At 45.1% G+C, this 18,153-nt stretch overlaps 2 protein-coding genes across 4 annotated transcripts in view; one reads left to right on the forward strand and one right to left on the reverse strand.

Moving 5' to 3' along the window:
• Positions 1-7,869, reverse strand: part of LOC111267762 (beta-3 adrenergic receptor) — a 12,132-nt gene extending 4,263 nt beyond the window's left edge. The window contains exons 1-2 of one of the 2 annotated variants that reach the window (XM_022846246.2): positions 5,795-7,869; positions 1,348-1,492 (exon numbers count right to left, since the gene is read on the reverse strand). In XM_022846246.2, coding sequence (XP_022701981.1) covers positions 1,348-1,492; positions 5,795-5,923 — 274 coding nt within the window. In that variant the 5' untranslated portion in view covers positions 5,924-7,869. The remainder of the gene's footprint in view (positions 1-1,347; positions 1,493-5,794) is intronic. The other variant, XM_022846248.2, reaches the window with a different exon arrangement.
• kst (spectrin beta chain, non-erythrocytic 5 kst) overlaps positions 1-18,153 on the forward strand; it is a 77,221-nt gene that overhangs the window by 55,057 nt on the left and 4,011 nt on the right. For both annotated transcript variants that reach the window (XM_086971439.1, XM_022846244.2), the window contains 9 exons: positions 8,663-8,855; positions 9,007-9,233; positions 9,389-10,164; positions 10,345-11,135; positions 11,340-11,845; positions 12,031-16,072; positions 16,265-16,554; positions 16,718-17,410; positions 17,679-17,926. In XM_086971439.1, coding sequence (XP_086827565.1) covers positions 8,663-8,855; positions 9,007-9,233; positions 9,389-10,164; positions 10,345-11,135; positions 11,340-11,845; positions 12,031-16,072; positions 16,265-16,554; positions 16,718-17,410; positions 17,679-17,926 — 7,766 coding nt within the window. The remainder of the gene's footprint in view (positions 1-8,662; positions 8,856-9,006; positions 9,234-9,388; positions 10,165-10,344; positions 11,136-11,339; positions 11,846-12,030; positions 16,073-16,264; positions 16,555-16,717; positions 17,411-17,678; positions 17,927-18,153) is intronic.

Here is an 18,153-nt window from a genome sequence, read left to right on the forward strand (position 1 = left end):
TACAGATCGTAATGTCTATTAGCTCGTAACAGTTACAACAGATATAAACAAAGGTAAATTTCCAACAACAAACAGTGTCATCGAGTAACGTGGAAGGGTTTTCCCAAACGAGCTTTGTTTGTTGACAAGGACAACATAATCGTCCTCGACTAATACACTACTGCGCCGTTAAAAAGGAACAGAAGTGGTTGGAGTAGTACGTAACGCGTACACGTACGAAGTTAGTTGCGGAAACGCGAAGCCATAGGCTAATGAAAAAGTCGACGAAGCAACGCACGGGGATCGTACCGACAGCAGTGGATAGTAAAAAGGACACAATCTTGTTTCTTAATTCTATCGCTCAGGTCTTTTTTCCTGCGGCAACGGCGCTATGGGTTCACGAAAACCTGCCACCGGACCGTGAAGGTCGTCAATCGAACTGGTAATCAATACTGTGCAGTATTGGCCACAACAACGTTCAAGGTCGTACGCTCGTTCCTACATGGAGGAAACAGGTAATCAGGAAGAGGCTGTGGAAACAAAGATGCGCCCGACATACATTTTTGTATATAATGCAAAATAACGATATTGGATATGATTGGCTAACTTAAAGTGACCGTGAACACGACAAGAGAAAATCATAAGCTGAGAATGAATACGAGCACGTTGAAAAAAAAGCGTCTAAACCGTCAGCAGCAACAACAACTGCAACAAAGCACTGGATCAAAGCACAATAATAATAGAACGGCCAATAGGCTCAATAGAGCAAAGGCAAAGTACAATGATGAAAAAACATCTCGGCCTTATATATATATAAGCTACGACTGGAGAGTTGAGGCTGTCTCAGAAAGAAGCAGAAGGCCAAAGAAAACGACGGTTTTCATGCCATGTTAAGAATGTCTCTGCCGAGATCACAGGGAGAATGGAATTCGGCAACACGGTTTTTAGCCATGCTATAATTGATGCATATACGTTTGTGGTTGTATCCGAGGAACCCAGCATATACGGGAAAAAGGCATAGAGCTATTGATAATACCTATAGCGACAATCATCTACATAGAACAATGGTATTCGGGGAATATGTTATCACACTATAATACGTACCATAAATATCAAACCTCTAGAAAAGCCAAAGGCTGAGATCATTTTTGGGCTCAGCCTGCTAAGGAGCGTGTGGTTACACCAAACAAATGATTATTTTGGAAGTAGTTTAGGTTGTTGCAACAGGGCAACGAACCATGTTCAAAAAAGGAAAACAGATGAAAATCACCTGTAAAACGTTTACTTACTAGTTCAATCTGGACATAATGTACGCTAGCTACAATGACAGTCGAAACAAGTATAGGTATTCAGATAGGTTAGACATACCATTAGGATGGCTGAGCGAGTACGCAGAGGGAGCCATCACGAGGACCGCTGTGATTATATCGTTGATGGCGAGTGAAGACACAAGTATTGACATGGCTTTATGCTGCCGAACTTTAGAATCCACCGTCGTAATGGCCAGCACTAACTGGGCGTGTGTGGGCAAATTGATACATCGACGAAAGGCGATCCGACGGCCAAGAGTCAACAGAAAAACAGGACAACCCGAAAGTTAGATTCATTGAGCCTCTTCTTAGCTGTTTGTAAATTGGCGCTCTGTCATGGAAAACGAGAATCTTTAAGCGCACTTCTATTATATATCACAGTACTGTAGAATTAAGAACCTTCTCTGAAGAGAAGTGGCCCGTTTGTATTTCAAATAAAGTCTGTACACATTTCACGTACTTTTTTTTTTTTACCAACATGCGAAGATTAGCTAACTAAAATACCCGAGCAGCCGACCGTCATATCAACTGTTCTGTATCGAGGTGCGGCCTATCCGTCTGACTGTATTGATGGCTAAAGGTCGTTATCTAAACATCTCTAACCTGCACCTAATTAGGAATCATGCTTATCAATCAAACATGGTGGAAAAATCCGGTATGAGACGCTTAGTTGTTACTTCGTGTGGCGCTGATGCATGGCTACCTAATGGTAACGGTCAACGTTGCTATGTTGGTGCTGTGGCAAGGAGCCAACGTCAACACCGTGCACAGTAATGTATTTAATAATATTTGCAATCAACCATTTATGTTAAGCAGGCTTATTCTACAAGCTAGCCCTCTCGCAGCTTTAGTGAAGAGGGGGTTTTGTCATCTTTGAATATTTAAAAGGTAGACTAACGATCAGGTAACTTCGTTAATACATCCGATAAACATATTGAAACACACAGCTTGCTAGTTAGTGTCAAAGCCAGGTGGTAAGTTTGCGTTGATCTCTCGACAGTCGCAACAAAATTGTTCAAGCAATAAACCTGTCTACAATAATCTTTGCTTAGTAACATCCAGTTGGGTTGTAGAGCCCCCGCAGCGCACCCGTCATCCAGCAGCAGGCACGCTATTACGGGAGTTTGTTTCGGTATCATATTTACGTTAAGAATCAATTTCAACGGCCAGATAGATGGAGTGAATAGTACATCTTTGACCTATAAGCAACGTTGCTGCCAATAAAATTATACCTAGAACAGACAATATTTTTCGTGGTCTCATTTACGTGCATACACAGAAGCACCAATTAATCACAGTTTTGGTGTTTGCTTTCGCTTGCTAGTTTCCCTAAATATATCTGTTTTTTCCTATCTATCATCTGTAGCGTGCTTCTATTACGTTCGCCGCCATTACTGCCTCGTTGCTGGATATGATATTGCTTGTTGATATAGTTGCACGGCACAGCTGTATCTACCTTTGTCCTAATCCCATGTGGTGATGTCTCAATTGCCTCAATAATCAAACCAATGGCGGAGATGCGGGGGATCTAAAGGAGGAGGGGATCCCGGACAAGTAAGCAACGACGACTGCAACATTAACGATCGTTTGCTGGGTAGCCGTTAAGGGTTGATGGATTGCCCCATGGGCCGGCGCGCTAAAGCGCCCAAGATGATCCGAAATGACGGTCAGCGTGGCTGGCGCTAGTGGATGGCGATAGCTGACGACGGTGGCATCTTTGGTCGCTAGCCAACCAGGCTTGCGTACATTCTCTGCCAAGAGCGGAGCTCCTTCAAGTCAAACGTTGCGATCAGACTGTCTTTCCTTGTCTCTAACGAGTCTGATGCTTGCCTCATCATCCGAGCGACACCTCTGGTGCAATACATTCGCAATCTCATGGTAAAAAGGAACGGAGAACGAATAACCACGAGCACATGCGCAGGCAACATTGGTTCCTATGCGAGACTGGTAACTTCACCTGACAATGAGATTACCCGCTTGCATGACTATGCCTTGCTACTGACGTTGATCGCTTTCGTGAGTTTGTCGTTACTATCTCGCCGATCAACGCTTAATGACCATTATCGTAAAATAGAAATTCAGTGTTTTTATCGTTACCTAAAAAACGGTCGTTGTATGATATTCTAGAGAAAGTACAGCTTTACGAGTCAGTCGGAAAACGCTGACGCCGGAGACAGAAAGAGTAGAGAAATGATAAGAAAAATCTGTGACGAATAAAACATTGTCCGTTACATCGTTATCGTGCTTCGGAAAGACAATGATTTCGTTCACAACGACGTCGTTATTCCAATGAGTCTGGCCCATCTATTTGTATGGGTGGTCCATGTGCCTGTGCGCCATGATCTATAAACGCGATGACTATCGAATCTAGTCAGCCTGCGGCAAACGAGCGACAAAAAAAAGGAAGCAGAGGAGGTGTGGTCTGAAAAAGCCGTAGACTCGTGCCTTGTTACGGCCAATTGAAGGGTAAGCCCTGGCGACTGCCCCATTCTGATCAGGGATGCAGCAGTAATAGCAGCAGTTTGGTAGCAGTGCTGGAAGAGCAGTTGTAGAAATTTGCGCACGCGACCTTCGCACGATGAGACCTTGCCCGTAATGACATAACAACATATTGCGACGCCGGTTGCGCTGTATTACACTGCTGTATGGAAAACGTTATGCCCTGCATAGTGAATGCTCTAATTTCCAGTCGTTGTTTCAGCAGTGCAGTATTATGTCAATACGGTACGCATAGCGTTATATGCTTTAATGATATCGTACAAATTGAATAAATTCGTACGATATCATTTAATTAAGTTACGAATTTAACTTACTAAATTAAAAATGGCAGTGTACTATGAAACGAGTATCGGCCGTTGCTTTTGCACGCGTTCTTAAGCAGTTTTCAACACTATTTTTTACTTATGCGAAAAGTTACGTGTACTTAGTTATGTTCCCACAAGTATAGTTCTATTGTTATTAAAGCTTTCCGACTCCAGATTGCCCAGCAGGTGGTTAGGGCCCACAAATGACCATGAACTTTTCCCTGATCGATTCCTGGCACAGCGGAACCTCTCGCAAAGATGTATTCTTTTCATTATTCAGATTATTTACGAATTTAAGTCGGCGACACAACCGCAATCATCGGAAAATTTAGATAGATGCCCAACAGGTAACTCCCATGGTAATTTTGTTTCATGATAAAGCAACGCAAAAAAACTTGAGGATAAATAGATACAAAACGAACGATCGTAAGTTGAAATTGTTGTATGATATGCTGGGCGCTCCGGCCTTGATGCTTAACGTCACCTAAGCAGTTTTGTGTTCCTTATACGCTACTCTTAGTTCGCGCCACGCCAGCTCGGACTTATGGGGTTTCTTTCTATCGAAGTCTATAAAGGGCTTAGAAAGCCGGCGCTTATCACGTTATCTATTGTGCGTTGGCCGCGATGATGTCGGTGTACCTACAAACTATGGTGGCTGCGGCAGCACTATCGAAGAGTGGCGGCGGCGGCGGCGGCGGCGGCGGCAGCAACAGCAGCAGCATCAACAGCAGAATCAGTTGCAGTGAAAGACGTCATGAAACGGTAAACTCTCTTCTTCGCCGTCATCGCCAACCTTCCCCGGTTTGCGTGGTCCGTTCCGTGCGAGCTCGTGTTGATGCTGCAACTGCTACTGCTGTCATCGGCTTATGTGCCGCTGCCTGTTACGGGGTGCTGTTTGTCGCGGCGGTTAACCAGAGACCTTTCAGCAACAGATGTTCGTTCGTCCGCTGACTTGTGAGGGCGCGAATTTCTCCAGTCAGCGCCCCCTCCCCGACCATCTTCCACTTGTGTTTCTTGCTGGTTTTCCCAACAACGGCAGCGACAACAGGCAGCTTTTCCGTCGATATTCTCTTTTTGCTGGCCAACTTTAGGTGGCTGATACACAGGCAGATACGCCTGCTCTAGGCGTACCGGTGCTTGCGTTCTTTTTATTCGTTCTCGATTATCGCTGCCTTTACATACAGACATATTCACAGCGTTACAACATCGACGTCACATCGACCGTCGTTTGGCATAGCGGAGAGATACGGAAACTCTCCTGAGCTTTGTCCAGATAGCGTTGTTATGCCTATATCGGTATTCTGTGAGGGGCGTTTGCGTGGCGCAAGAGTGGGGTTTGTTTATTTGTTAAGCACGATGAGCGCGCTTGCCGTGTGGGCTTGTGGATAGGTAACCTCTTGACAAATGGTCTGCTTCATCTTAGATGATCAGTTGAAGCCTCTGATTGTTTGCGGACCGGATTGATTGATATGAATTATTTGAAGCGGGTGCAGTTAAGTCTACAATTTGTCAAGGACTACCACTAGATGTGCCATTACAAAGCGAGTTAGACAACTGTGTATACCTAGATGGCTTTGAACGTCTAGAATACTGTAGGATCTCGCAGAGAGTGCTGGCATGCAGTGTCATTGATCTCGATTGATTGAAGTTATCACAAGCGCTTGAATTTGTAACGAGCAAAAATGCCCTATAGGGACGTACCAGGTTGCCGAAGAACGCAAGGAAGGCCTCCGTGGCGACGATTAGCGCCGCGACATCTTTCTCTCGTTGTGTGAGGGGTACGGGGAAAGTCGCGTTTCCTCCGTTCAGGCTGCGACAGCTCCAGTCCATCGAATGGTTATGCAGACCGGTTTCTCCGAAAACGAGACGGTCTTGACGATCGGACCCAATGATAGACAACAATTAGTACACGGGCGTTCACTTATGTTGATCAGTCAGTTATTCCTGTCAGAGCAACGCATACACTTTGGACTTCACGTAGGCACAGGACTGATGTTGCTATTCGACGAAATTAATCCTCACAAGAGATACACACATAGCGAGGCTTGCCACCAGCGGATAACCATTAAAGCGTTATGCGCATCGACTTGTTATACACTTGCTTATGTGCGCTCTCACTTGCTAACCTCATCTGAAGACGTTCGCTTCGTTTGACGCAGGCGCTATGAAGCATTGATAGTAGAACAAAACAAAGAAAGACAAAGGAGAATCACTGACAGGACGACAACGTGCTGGATTAATAATGATTAATTGTTGGTAACTGTCGCGTTGCAGCTGCACGCACGTCCGTTTCGAAGTGTACACGCCGTCGTGTCGGACCCCACTGCAATTATGACGGCCGTTCAAATTTGCAAAGTTGATATTGATGACAATCTCAGTGGGAATGCATAACTGCTGCCCAGTAGATAAATTTACCTCAATTGGCAACAATGTAATTGTAACGAAATAGGTATGATACGGATAGGAGCTGGAAGCAGACCGTTCCCACCGACGTGAAAGCTGGTAGCAACGACAACAGCTTGAAAAATAGGGCAGAAGGCGACCGCGGATTGAAACGCTCCGCGATGACGATGGGGGTGATCAGCGCCAAAATCGACGCGTTGTGTAGACTTTGGGATATGGTTGATTGCTTGCCTGCCTCCCTGCCGGTAAACTGCCGTTAAGACCGAAAAAATCTACCAAGCAAAGGAATCGAGCGTGGAGCATGCGGACGCCGTGCCTCACCGCTGCCGGTGCCGCGACATGAACACGCAAACCCTTACCTATTCGAGAGAGTCCGTAGAGGAAAGGACGGCAAAAAGTAGGCGGATCTGTTCGAGGGAAGGGGAATTCGACGACGAGAAAGCCGAAACAACTAATATCACCGACTAAAGGCCGTTGCTGCGCAATCTGGCTTTCTTTTCGGAGAGTCCGAACGTAACTGTGGCGCGAATCGGCATTAAATTGTTTCCAGGCCTCAATTTCGTCGCTAATTACCTCTACTGCTCCCTGGTTACCGTAGCTGAACCGCTAAATGGAGGCAAGGCAAGAAGAGAAAAGTTTTAAAGAGCTCCACTGTTAGTGGGTTGTTACCATTCTGAGCAGTCGTTAAGCAGTTAACAAGTGGAAAACAAATCAGTAAAGAAAAACACGGGTCAGATATTTTGTGAGCATGCTAGGAAATAACAGTACTCGGCTGATGACGAATGGCAACAGTGTCACCGCTGCTGCCGATAGCTTTACGGTACACACTGTTCAGTCGAATGCTGCTGGCTGCTGGACTATACCAACGAAGTCCCTAGAGAGCAAACGAGTGGAGGTCGAAAGATGAAGGAAGAGAAGGTTGTAGATTTGCCGGGATGCGGGTGATGGGGATGGAGTCATTATAGTCGACGATAGAGAATGTATTATTAGTGTCACTCAATTTGCTAGTTCACGATAACGCTTGTCTAGCTTATTCTATTCTATGAGGGGGGATTAAAGTCGGGGATCGTAAAACAATGCCGCCTGCTGACGCTGGGCGAGTCTCTTAGAGCAGAGGAAGTCAGCTGCCCGTCTGATGATGGGGATATGAGAGAAATATATCATGGTCCGTGATCATTTGGGATGCCATGCGAAAGAAAGTACGAAATATTAGACGGAACTTTTGCATTTCTAAGGGCCCTATAGCAACGTTGCTGGCGTACGAAACGAGCCCATTAGGCGATATCTCGCACATCGGCTCATAGCCATAGCTGTACCAATACATTTACTAATAAATATTACATTGCTCGGCTAATGCACGTCTCCTAATGTGGTAATCAAGGAGCGTTACTTTCACTATACCGCTACGATAACAATACGTATGTAAGGGCTTAAAAACACAAACAAATAACAGGCTAAATTTGAAATCGAATAAACTATGAACGGCTAGTAGAGCATCGAAGGTACCGTAAAATTTATTCAGTGAAACAGGCTGTCTGTTCATATAATATATGTATGAAGTGTAAATGAAATAACTCTTGGAGATACTACATGCATTGAAAGTTCGAAAGCCCAAGCTGCTGGGTCTACGGCCCAATATACTTGTATATCTTCTAGGTTCAGTTGGTAGTATGGTTGTATAAATATAAGACTTACTGACACAACAGCAGTAAAATAGGTGTCCTTGCATAGACAGGCATGCGCTGCAACTGTAATATAGAAACCATACATGATTTATTCGCACGGTGAGCTAGGCTGGAGTACTCATTTAGTTACTAGCATGTAGAGGGGTTATGGTACTGTTCATTATTACAAGCAGCTACATAACAACGGTAGTAATTTATTATAAAATCGGCTAGTTGCTGACGCATATCTCCTCGAAAACAAGATTCAACAAATAAATACTCAGTGCGGGAGTGTTCTTTCACTAATGAAACCAGCCGGACATAGCTTGGCCTAAAGCGCAAGCAAGCTTAAACATTAATAAATATGTGTACCCTTTTCTTTGGATACGAAACAAATTCGATATTTAGAAAACGATGTCCTATGAATTTTGCAACACGTATCTAGACAGTGCAGACAGACAGGCAGAATTTCATTTGTGCTGGTACGTCGATTTTCATGTAGGAGCTGACTCTGCTGAATAAAACTAATCAGGACTGGTGGAGTATTCGCCGAGCCAATAACCATACAGGTTTTGTGCCCGCTAACTACGTTGTTGAGATAGCGCCGAAAGTCGTAGAGAGAATTGTTCGCAAAATGGTACCGGTCCAAGAAACTCGTTCCGTTAAGCGACCAGTCAAGAAACTCCGTCCGCGTGGTAAGTTCCGCAACTTTATGGATTTAGTAGACTTCATTACGGAATTACAGCTTGGCGTCTAGATGCGCTAGCTGAACGCCAGGCAATATGACTGCGCCTACATTTTGTGGTAACTCTACTTATTTGGTTGTTTTTTGTGAACTGCATATAGCATCAACAGATTTAGGCGTGGAATCGAGGCAGAAAAATATTGAAAACATGTACGAACACATAGTCGACCTAGCCGCGAAACGGGAGGAGTTATTAAATGATGCGATTAACATCCTTGACTTCTTCGACAAGTGTGACGATTTCGAAAATTGGATGAAACAAAAAGTGCAGTGCATCCAAACGGAAGATCCCAACGATACCGTTAACGATAAGAAGAAGAAATTTGGGGTAAGTTTCTACAGCTGACCGAAACCTTACTTTGTTTGTGTTGGCTGACGTAGTTTCTGTATGGATTTGTCCAATCCTTGATACGAACCACTGACGGTTTCAGGAAAATTAAGTTCACAGCGCAGTAATTTTGCTATAATGTATGTTATGTGTAGAGTTTCGTTACGGACATTTCGGCATCGAAGGCGCGCCTCAACGAGATCGAGGATCTAGAGAAAACGTTCGTCCAGCAACGACACCCACAACTTGCTGATATTCGGCGCAGAAGCAAGCGGGTCAAGGATATGTTTAACGAAATGAACAATATTAAGTCTCGTCTTGAGAAATCGCTTGACGGAGCATCGTCAGTTGAGGTATTTTATCGCACCGTCGAAGAGGCTAAGGATTGGATGAGTGAGAAGATTGAAAAGATCGACACGGAGCTTCCTCTAGGATCTGATATGAAGACGGTCCAAGCTCTACAACGACGGCACGAAAATCTCGAACGCGAGTTGCTTCCAATTAAAACGAAGGTGAACACAGTCATTCACATGGCTGACTCGGTCGCCGGGCAACATCCGAATGAACGAAAGACCGCTGAAGCCAAAAAGCAGGAAGTGGTCGCTATGTGGCAAGATGTTTGTACAGCGGCACAACAACGACGTGCCAATCTTGAAAACACACTCGGTTCACAGGTGCTGAAAAACTCTGCCAGCGAGCTACTGAACTGGCTGGCTAGCGTAAAAGGACAGCTAAACAGCTATGAGCCTGCGTTGGATGTAAGCACCGCAGAGGACCTTCTCAAACAGCACGAAGATCTCCTGCCTGATATCCAAGCTCATGAGCCTGGCTATAGGGATCTCGACGATCTTGGCAAGAAGCTTGTTGCGACGAATCCCGATGTCGCCCCCCTACTCCGAAGACTGAAAGAAGAGCAAGACGCCATTAAGAGGTAAGACAGCTTGGCTCAGTATGCGTTTCCACATTAGAATATCAATGCGTCGTCTGTGATATAGTCGATTATCTTGATTAAGCAGCTGAAGCTTCAGCTATACTAAGACCGTGCCTACCAACGTTGATGTAGCAGCTCACTGAGCTAGCTTTTAACTAAATGCTATTTGTATTCGTTTAGGGGATATTTTGAAAAGCTCTCGCACTTGAAGCAATCGCTCGATCTACAAATATTTATGAAGGAAGCGAATTCGATCGACTCGATTACAGCCTCACATATGAATGTGCTGAAGCGTACAGGATTCGGTCAGACGCTTGATGAGGTGGAGAACTTGTTAAAGCGGCACGACAATCTCGTCAGTACGCTAATCAAACAAGATGAGAAGGTTCGCGAATTTAAAGACATCGCTGACAAGTTGGCTGAAGCTAAACATTATGAGACCGCCAAGATCCTCGAAACCCGCGATGCGGTCGTAGGGAGACGCAAGAGCTGTAAAGATGAAGCTTATGCCGTTCGCCAAAAGCTTCTCGATTCGCACGCTTTCCAAAAATTCAAAGCGGACGCCGACGACACGTTGAACTGGATTGTAGCAAAAAAGAAGATGGCTAGTGATGAGAGCTACCGTGACTTAGGCAATTTACAACGCAAGCTCAAGAAGCACGAGGCGTTCCAGGCTGAACTTCGTGCCAATGAGGAACGAGTTGCCTCCGTCAACAAGGCGGGCAAGGAACTCATTCATCACAAACACTTCAAATCAGATGACATCGAAATGCTTCTAGACAGTCTTAATCAGGAATGGGCTGCGGTTCAGAAGTTGAGTGACGACAAGGGCGACAAGCTGAAGCAAGCTGATCGACAAAAGCATTACTACAAATTTCTGGACGATGCTCAGGGTCGACTTGATGATATTGAGAGGAGGCTACAGGCAACCGATATTGGTTACGACTTACGTAGCGCTAAGGACCTTTTAGGTAAGGATAAGACCGTACAGCTTCATAACTCTGCGTCATGGTATATAAATATTAACAGACGGTAGCAAGTAACATTTTTGGGACACTTTACTTTTAGTCTTGGAAACAAAAAGCTAGATCTTATCTCATACGCCTTCCTTGAACTCATGGTAAGTTTGAATAGTATGTATAGATTCTAGCTGGTTGTGCGATCTATTACTGCAGCAAAACAACAAGCTATCGAAAACGACATGGCCTCGGCTGAAGCAAAGATTGCTGATCTTGCTAGCCATGGAGGTCAGCTGGCGAAGGACGGCCATTTCGATGGGCTCAATATTGAAACTGCGGCTCGCCGTGTTCAAGATAAGCTACAAGCACTGAAATCACCCGCCGAAGAGCGTCGCAAATATCTGAACGATTCGGTGCAGCTTCATCAGTGCAAATTCGATCTCGATAGCGAGGAAAAGTGGATAGAGGAACATACCCCGCCACAGAACACGAAGGCCGAACAGAGTGCATCACTGACGGATGCGCAGAATGCTATGAAGAAACATGAGAAGTTATCTCGTGAAGTGCAAGCACACCAGCCTCTCCTTGAGAAATTCCTGCAAACGTCAAAAGCCATTGAGACTAACCAGGGCCGAGGAGACAGTCCGATTACCCGAGCCGCAGTCAAAAAAGATCATGAGGTCGATGCACAGCCAAGAGCAAACTGGAAGGATCTTCTCCAGGTTAGTTCGTTTCTACGTTCACACCAGCGTCCAGTTGCGAAAATAAACAAACAAGCAGAGAAGAAGGAAAAATAGCAACAACAACGCAGTTAGCGTAGTTTGTAGCACCTTCAATTTATTCGTTTAGACACCTAACGACGGCTATTTTAAGTATACTTTTATATTTGATGAACTTCCGATTTCAGCAATTGTCTAAAGATGTGGGCCATAAAAGGACGGCGGTCGAGAATGCGTGGGAGCGTCTTCAAAGGGAGCTAAAGAAGAGGCGGGCGGTACTCGAATCTTCGGTCAGAGCACAGCAGTTCTACACGGATATAAACGAGATCGAACAGTGGATTAACGAGAAGACAAATTACCTCATTTCGCCAGATTTTGGTCGAGACGAGGATAGCGCAATCAAGTTGCTCACGAAGCACAAGGCGTTTGAACTCGAGCTAGACAGCTACTCTGGTCTTGTGAACGAAATGGGCAACGTTGCGCAGAAGATGATCGACCAGCAGCATTCTGAAGCTAAGACAATTTCCAATAAGAACGCAACTCTTAAGCAGCAGATCAAGAATTTGCACAAGCTTTCCGCTCTTCGTCGGCAGAAACTTCTCGAGTCAAAACAACATCATGAATTTATTCGTGAACATCAGGAAATCCTCGATTGGATCAAGGATAAGATGACCATAGCCTCTGTCGAGGACTATGGACCAGACTATGAACATCTACTTGAGCTGCAAGCCAAATTTGACCAGTTCGTCATCTCAGTTCAGGCCGGAGAGGAACGATACGTGCAGGCGCTTGTGTTGGCCAAAAAAATTACTGAAAATAATGCTTCGAACGCTGTAAAAGCCGAAGAGTTAACAGAAGAGTTGCAAGAAAAGTGGGAAGACCTTCAAGATGCAATTGAAATCAGAAAAGATAAACTACAAGGAGCCGGCGAAATCCACCGTTTCAATAGAGACGTTGCCGAGGCTTTGGGGCGCATCCAGGAGAAGTTCGCTTCTATTCCCGAAGATATTGGCCGTGACCTAAAAGCCGTCCAGGAACTTCAGCGAAAGCACGAGAGCTTTGAAAACACGCTACTTGGTCTTGAAGGACACCTGCAAACGTTAGTTGACGATGCCAACCGACTTCAACGGGAGTATCAGGGCGGAAATGCTACGCATATCAAGGAAAAACAACAGCGCGTCGTGGATGAATGGAATAAGCTTAAGGACATTGTCACTAAGAGGAAGTATACACTAAATGATAGTCTACGATTGCAGAAGTTCCTGACAGCTTGCCGAGACTTTGAGAATTGGGCTAATCAGCTATGCGTATCTTTGGCGGCTCGAGAAAACCCTCGAAGCTATGAGCACGTTGAGGCACTGAAGAGCGAGCATCAGAACATTCGTGCCGAAATCCAAACTCGCGATGACAATTTCGTTGTTCTCGTCAACCATGGTATGAAGATGAAGGAAACTAATCACTACGCGTCTGATGAGATCGACCGACGTGTACAGTCGCTTGAGAAGACTCATGAGAAGCTTTATCAGCTTTTCGATCAGAGAACCTCTTTCCTTAAGCAACTGCTAGATCGTTGCTTCTTCCTTCGAGAAGTTAAACAGATTGACACCATGTGTGCTCAGCAAGAAGCCCAGCTGGCAAGTAACGAAGCAGGTTCGTCTGTTGATGAGGTGAAGCACGCCCTGAAGAAACACGAAGCTTTTGAGAAGGTTTTGCAGAGCCAGGAAGATAAAATCATTACCATGAAAGATCATGCTGAAGCTCTCATCAAGCAAAACCACTTCGACAGCGCTCTTATAAGTCAAAAGCTAAGTGAGGTTTTGGCTAGGCGAGAAAAGGTTGTCGACGCTACAAACCTCAAGAGAAGGGAGCTACTTAGATTGCTTCACCTTGCCGAATTCCTTTTTGATGCTGAGGAAGCTCAGTCTTGGATTGAGCTACGTAAGAAGAAATTGGACAGCGAAATTGAGGCAAGTCATGGGAAGGTTACGCTAGAAGAAAAGATGAAGCAATTGCAGAAACATCAGACATTTGAAGCCGAGCTCTCCGCCAATCGATGTAGTATCGAGGAACTCCAGCGCAAGGGCCAGGAGTTGATGCAGCAGGGACACCGTAATGAGGTCGCTCAACCGTTGGACAAGCTACTTAAGTCATGGCAGCAACTCATAAAACTTCTCAAGGAACGTGGTATCGGTTTGGAGGAGGCCCAGGATATACTTGAATTTAACAATCAGTGCAACCAGGTAGAGTCTTGGATTCGTGAAAAAGGTCTCATGATTCAAGCAGGAGACACTGGTGTAGATTTCGAGCATTGCACCACCTTAGAACGCAAGTTAGATGATGTGGGTTCTGACATGAGGGTGGACGAATCACGTATTCAGAAGATCAATGGACTCGCAGATAAACTTATAGCTAGTGGCCACAGCGGAAAAGAAGCTACACAAGAAATCGAAAGAAGACGGCGAGAGATCAACGACAACTGGAGAAAGCTTCAAGGAGCACTTGAAGATTATCGACTCAAGCTCAAATCTGCGATGAAGGTTCATTCGTACGTTAGAGACCTCTCAGATACAATGGATAGAATCAAGGAAAAGAGCGGTCTCCTGCGGGCCGAGGAAAATCCAACAAGCCTTGCGGTTGTGGAGTCTTTACAGAGGAAACAAGATGCTATCGAGCGCGAAATTGAGGAAACTATCTCAAAGAAGCTAAAACACCACGAACAGCAAATGGAGGCTCTGATTAAAGCTCAGGCTGTTCCCTGTAATACACAAGTTCAGCCAAAAATGGATGAGGTTCGGTCACATTGGAACGAACTACGTGGTCTAACTGAAGAAAAACGTATTCGTTTGAAAGATGTTTACGATGTACATAAATTCCTTAACGACGCTAAGTCACTAATTAAGTGGTACGATGAAATGAAATCCGATCTTCAAGCTCAGGAGCAGCCACAGAACTCAGCTGAGGCTGAACAGCTCGTTTCGATTCATGACGAGCGAAAAGCGCATATGAATTCCAAGAAAGAAGTGGCTCAAAAAATTTTAGCCGATGGAGAAAAACTTCTGGAACAAGCGAAAGCGGACGACTTCCAGAGATCCAAGACACTCGACGCTCAGATCGACCAGGCAATTCAGTCCATTTTATCAACTTTGAATGACTTAGATGGATGTTGGGAGGAACGCAGTTTAGCGCTTAACGAAAACAAGCAGCTGCTTCTTTTTAAGGAACGGGTATCTCACACCGAATCATGGTTGCTCACCTGTGAAGGCTTCCTTAACAATGAGGACATCGGCGATTCCATGACCAGCGTACGTGCATTGCTTGGTAAACACGCTAATTTTGTTAATACTCTCCAGGCCCAAGGAGACCGCGTTGACCAACTGGGCGTCTTTGTTGATCAGCTCATTGAATCGGGCCACCATGATAAAGATTCCATCGAGACCACGTACGGGCAGCTAGTCAAGCGGAGGGACCGTATGAGACAACGACTTGCTGAAAGGGCAAAACAGCTACAATCTTCGCAGATCCTGCAGGTGTTTTTGAGGAACGTTTATGAGCTGGAGTTTTGGATTAACGAAAAGATGCAAGTCGCGCTTGATGAAAACTACCGCGACTTTACCAATCTGCTATCAAAGATCAAGAAACACACGGCATTTGAAGCCGAGGTGATCGCGAATCAACGTCGCTTAGACAATGTCATGGAAGAGGGTGAGCAAATAGTTACCACTCAAAACTTCGCCGCGACTCAAGTTAAAGCACACGTTGATCGAATCCAGGAACTGTGGCAGGAATTACTCAAGGAGGTCTCGGTCAAGAAGGCCCGCCTCAACGACTCATACCAGTGTCTGCTATTCAACTGGATCGTCGAAGATTGCGCTAACTTCATTCACGAAGTAGAAATACAGCTAAACTCAGAGGATCATGGTAGAGATTTGACTTCTGTAGAAATTTTGCTCAAGAAGCATTCACAGCTCGAGACACAAGTGGACAATTACTCAGACAACATTGAACGCGTCAAGCAGCAACGTGATACACTAGTCAAGAATGACAGTTACTTGGCGGAGGAGATTGAGGAACGAACGAAGGCCATTGTGAAAAAGTACGATGAACTAACTGAGCCAATCCAGACACGCCGTGAAAACCTCGAGGAGTCACTCATTCTTCACCAGTTTATCGACGACGTCGAAGAAGAGCTGGCATGGATACAACTTCGTCTGAGTATTGCCACTAGCAACGGTGAGTGTTGCCGAGATAGTTAATATCGGATGATTATATCACGTGAATTGTTTAATATGAACGTAATAATTGTATATAAGTTATACCAGCGTTGGTTGAGGAATATCTTCGTCGAAGGCAGCAATAGTCCCCACTAGCCTAACATATATATAGTCCTAATAATCGTGCCTTCTATGTCGTCTCAAATTTTAGATCTGGGAGAGAACCTGAATGCGGTACAGGCGTTGCTGAAAAAACACAAGAACTTGGAAAACGAGCTGCAAACCCACGAGTCCGTTGTACGCAGCGTGTGCGAAAAGGGAGAACAGCTTGTACAAAGCAAACATCTGAACGCGGAGTTGATTGCTGGAAAGATCGATCAATTGCGCAGTGCATGGGCTGCCCTGCGTGAGGCCTGCTCAGTGCGACGCGTAAGGCTTGAGGATAGCGCCGCTGGACAGGCTTTGCTTGCAGACGCCGCTGAGGTCGAAGGATGGATTAAGGTAAGCCTTTAATCTAACTGGTATTTAGCTTAACTAGTCAAGCTATCTTGCTTAGTACTGACTGTTGAAGTAGCTAGCCAACTTGATTAAATGGAATACATGAAAGTAGTCCGATCTTCATACTTGCTCGCCGTATGTTCATTCAAACTTCAATGTTTCATAGGAAAGACTAACAGCATTGGCGAGCTGTGATCAACTCAAGGATGAGAATTCATGCTCGAAGGCCGAGAAAAAGGTTGATATGGTGCTTCGCGACACCGAGAACTTTAAGCAACACGTCGTTCGACTGCAGGAGCTCGCCGAAATGCTTATCAATGCAAATCATTTTGATTCGACTAATATCCGTGACCGCGTCACCAATGCTGAGCAACTCTGGAAGACTCTCCTCGAAGACATTAAGGGGAAACAAATAAAGCTCGGTGCCAGCTATAAATATTTTGTCTTCCTGCGCCAGGTCGATGATACCATCGAATGGATGAATCAACAAATGCTTATTGCGTCGTCGGATGACTATGGAAATGATGCCGAACGGGTGGATATGCTTGCGGAAAAGTTTGATGCTTTCATGAAAGGACTCGGTTCTACTGAAGAACGTGTCCTTCGTATCGTTGAGACGGCACACAAACTTAAAAACCAGAGCCACAAAGATTCCCAAGCGATTGAGCGAAACTCTGACCGAGTTAGCAAACTCTATAGAGAACTCAAGGAATGTGCCGATCAACGAAAGGATGCCCTGATAGGAGCCAAGCAAGTACACACCTTCGGCAAGAACGCAGATGAACTCATCGATTGGATGATAGAGAAAGATGCTGTCATAAACACCGATGAATGCGGCCACGACCTCGAGACCATACAGGTAACAGAATCCAATCGTGCTGCTGTCAACTTCATTTGAGTAACGCCTATCAAACAATGGCCAGCATGATATCTTATAGATGATCTTTTAGATACCTTGGAGTACTGCTAATTGATATAAATTACAGTATTGCTTATTTAGCTAACAATGCAACTGCCAAATAATCATTGAGGTATGTCGTGTATTTTCTATGTGACATTAATGTAAGCAGCTATCCATCCTACAAACCTTTTTTTACCTTCATCTGGATATGTATGTGACATTTTAGCGTAATGCTCGCCTACACGAAGGCTTTGAACGTGAAATGCATGCGATACGAAAACAAGTCGAACAAACGTTGCTTGAAGGCAAACAGCTCTGGGATACTTTTCCCGATGCCCGAGACCACTTGCAAGAGAAGCGCGATGAAGTGCAGAGCATTTTCGAACGGGTTCAGGAGCACTGTCACGAACGGAAGGAGCGACTCGCGCAGGCGGAGCAGGGCCAAACGTACTTCGACGAATACAGCCAGCTCATGTACGGCATTAATTGCCTATTTTTTTAATTTGTATATGCATAGCTCTTTGATCAGGTCGCCAAGCGAGATAGGTAAAACATCACGAGCATCGATACAGGATTGACTTGGCCTAAGAGCCTGTAACAATATCCATAGGCAGATAGCCCATGAACCCCTAAACAATCACGCGTGCAGGTGTTTGGCGCGTTCGCGTACGCCTATTTATTTGCAGTAGCTTAATTATTTC

The sequence above is a fragment of the Varroa jacobsoni genome, unplaced genomic scaffold, assembly GCF_002532875.2.
Source record: "Varroa jacobsoni isolate VJ856 unplaced genomic scaffold, vjacob_1.0 scaffold_1217, whole genome shotgun sequence".
In the NCBI taxonomy this organism is placed as follows: Eukaryota; Metazoa; Arthropoda; class Arachnida; order Mesostigmata; family Varroidae; genus Varroa; species Varroa jacobsoni.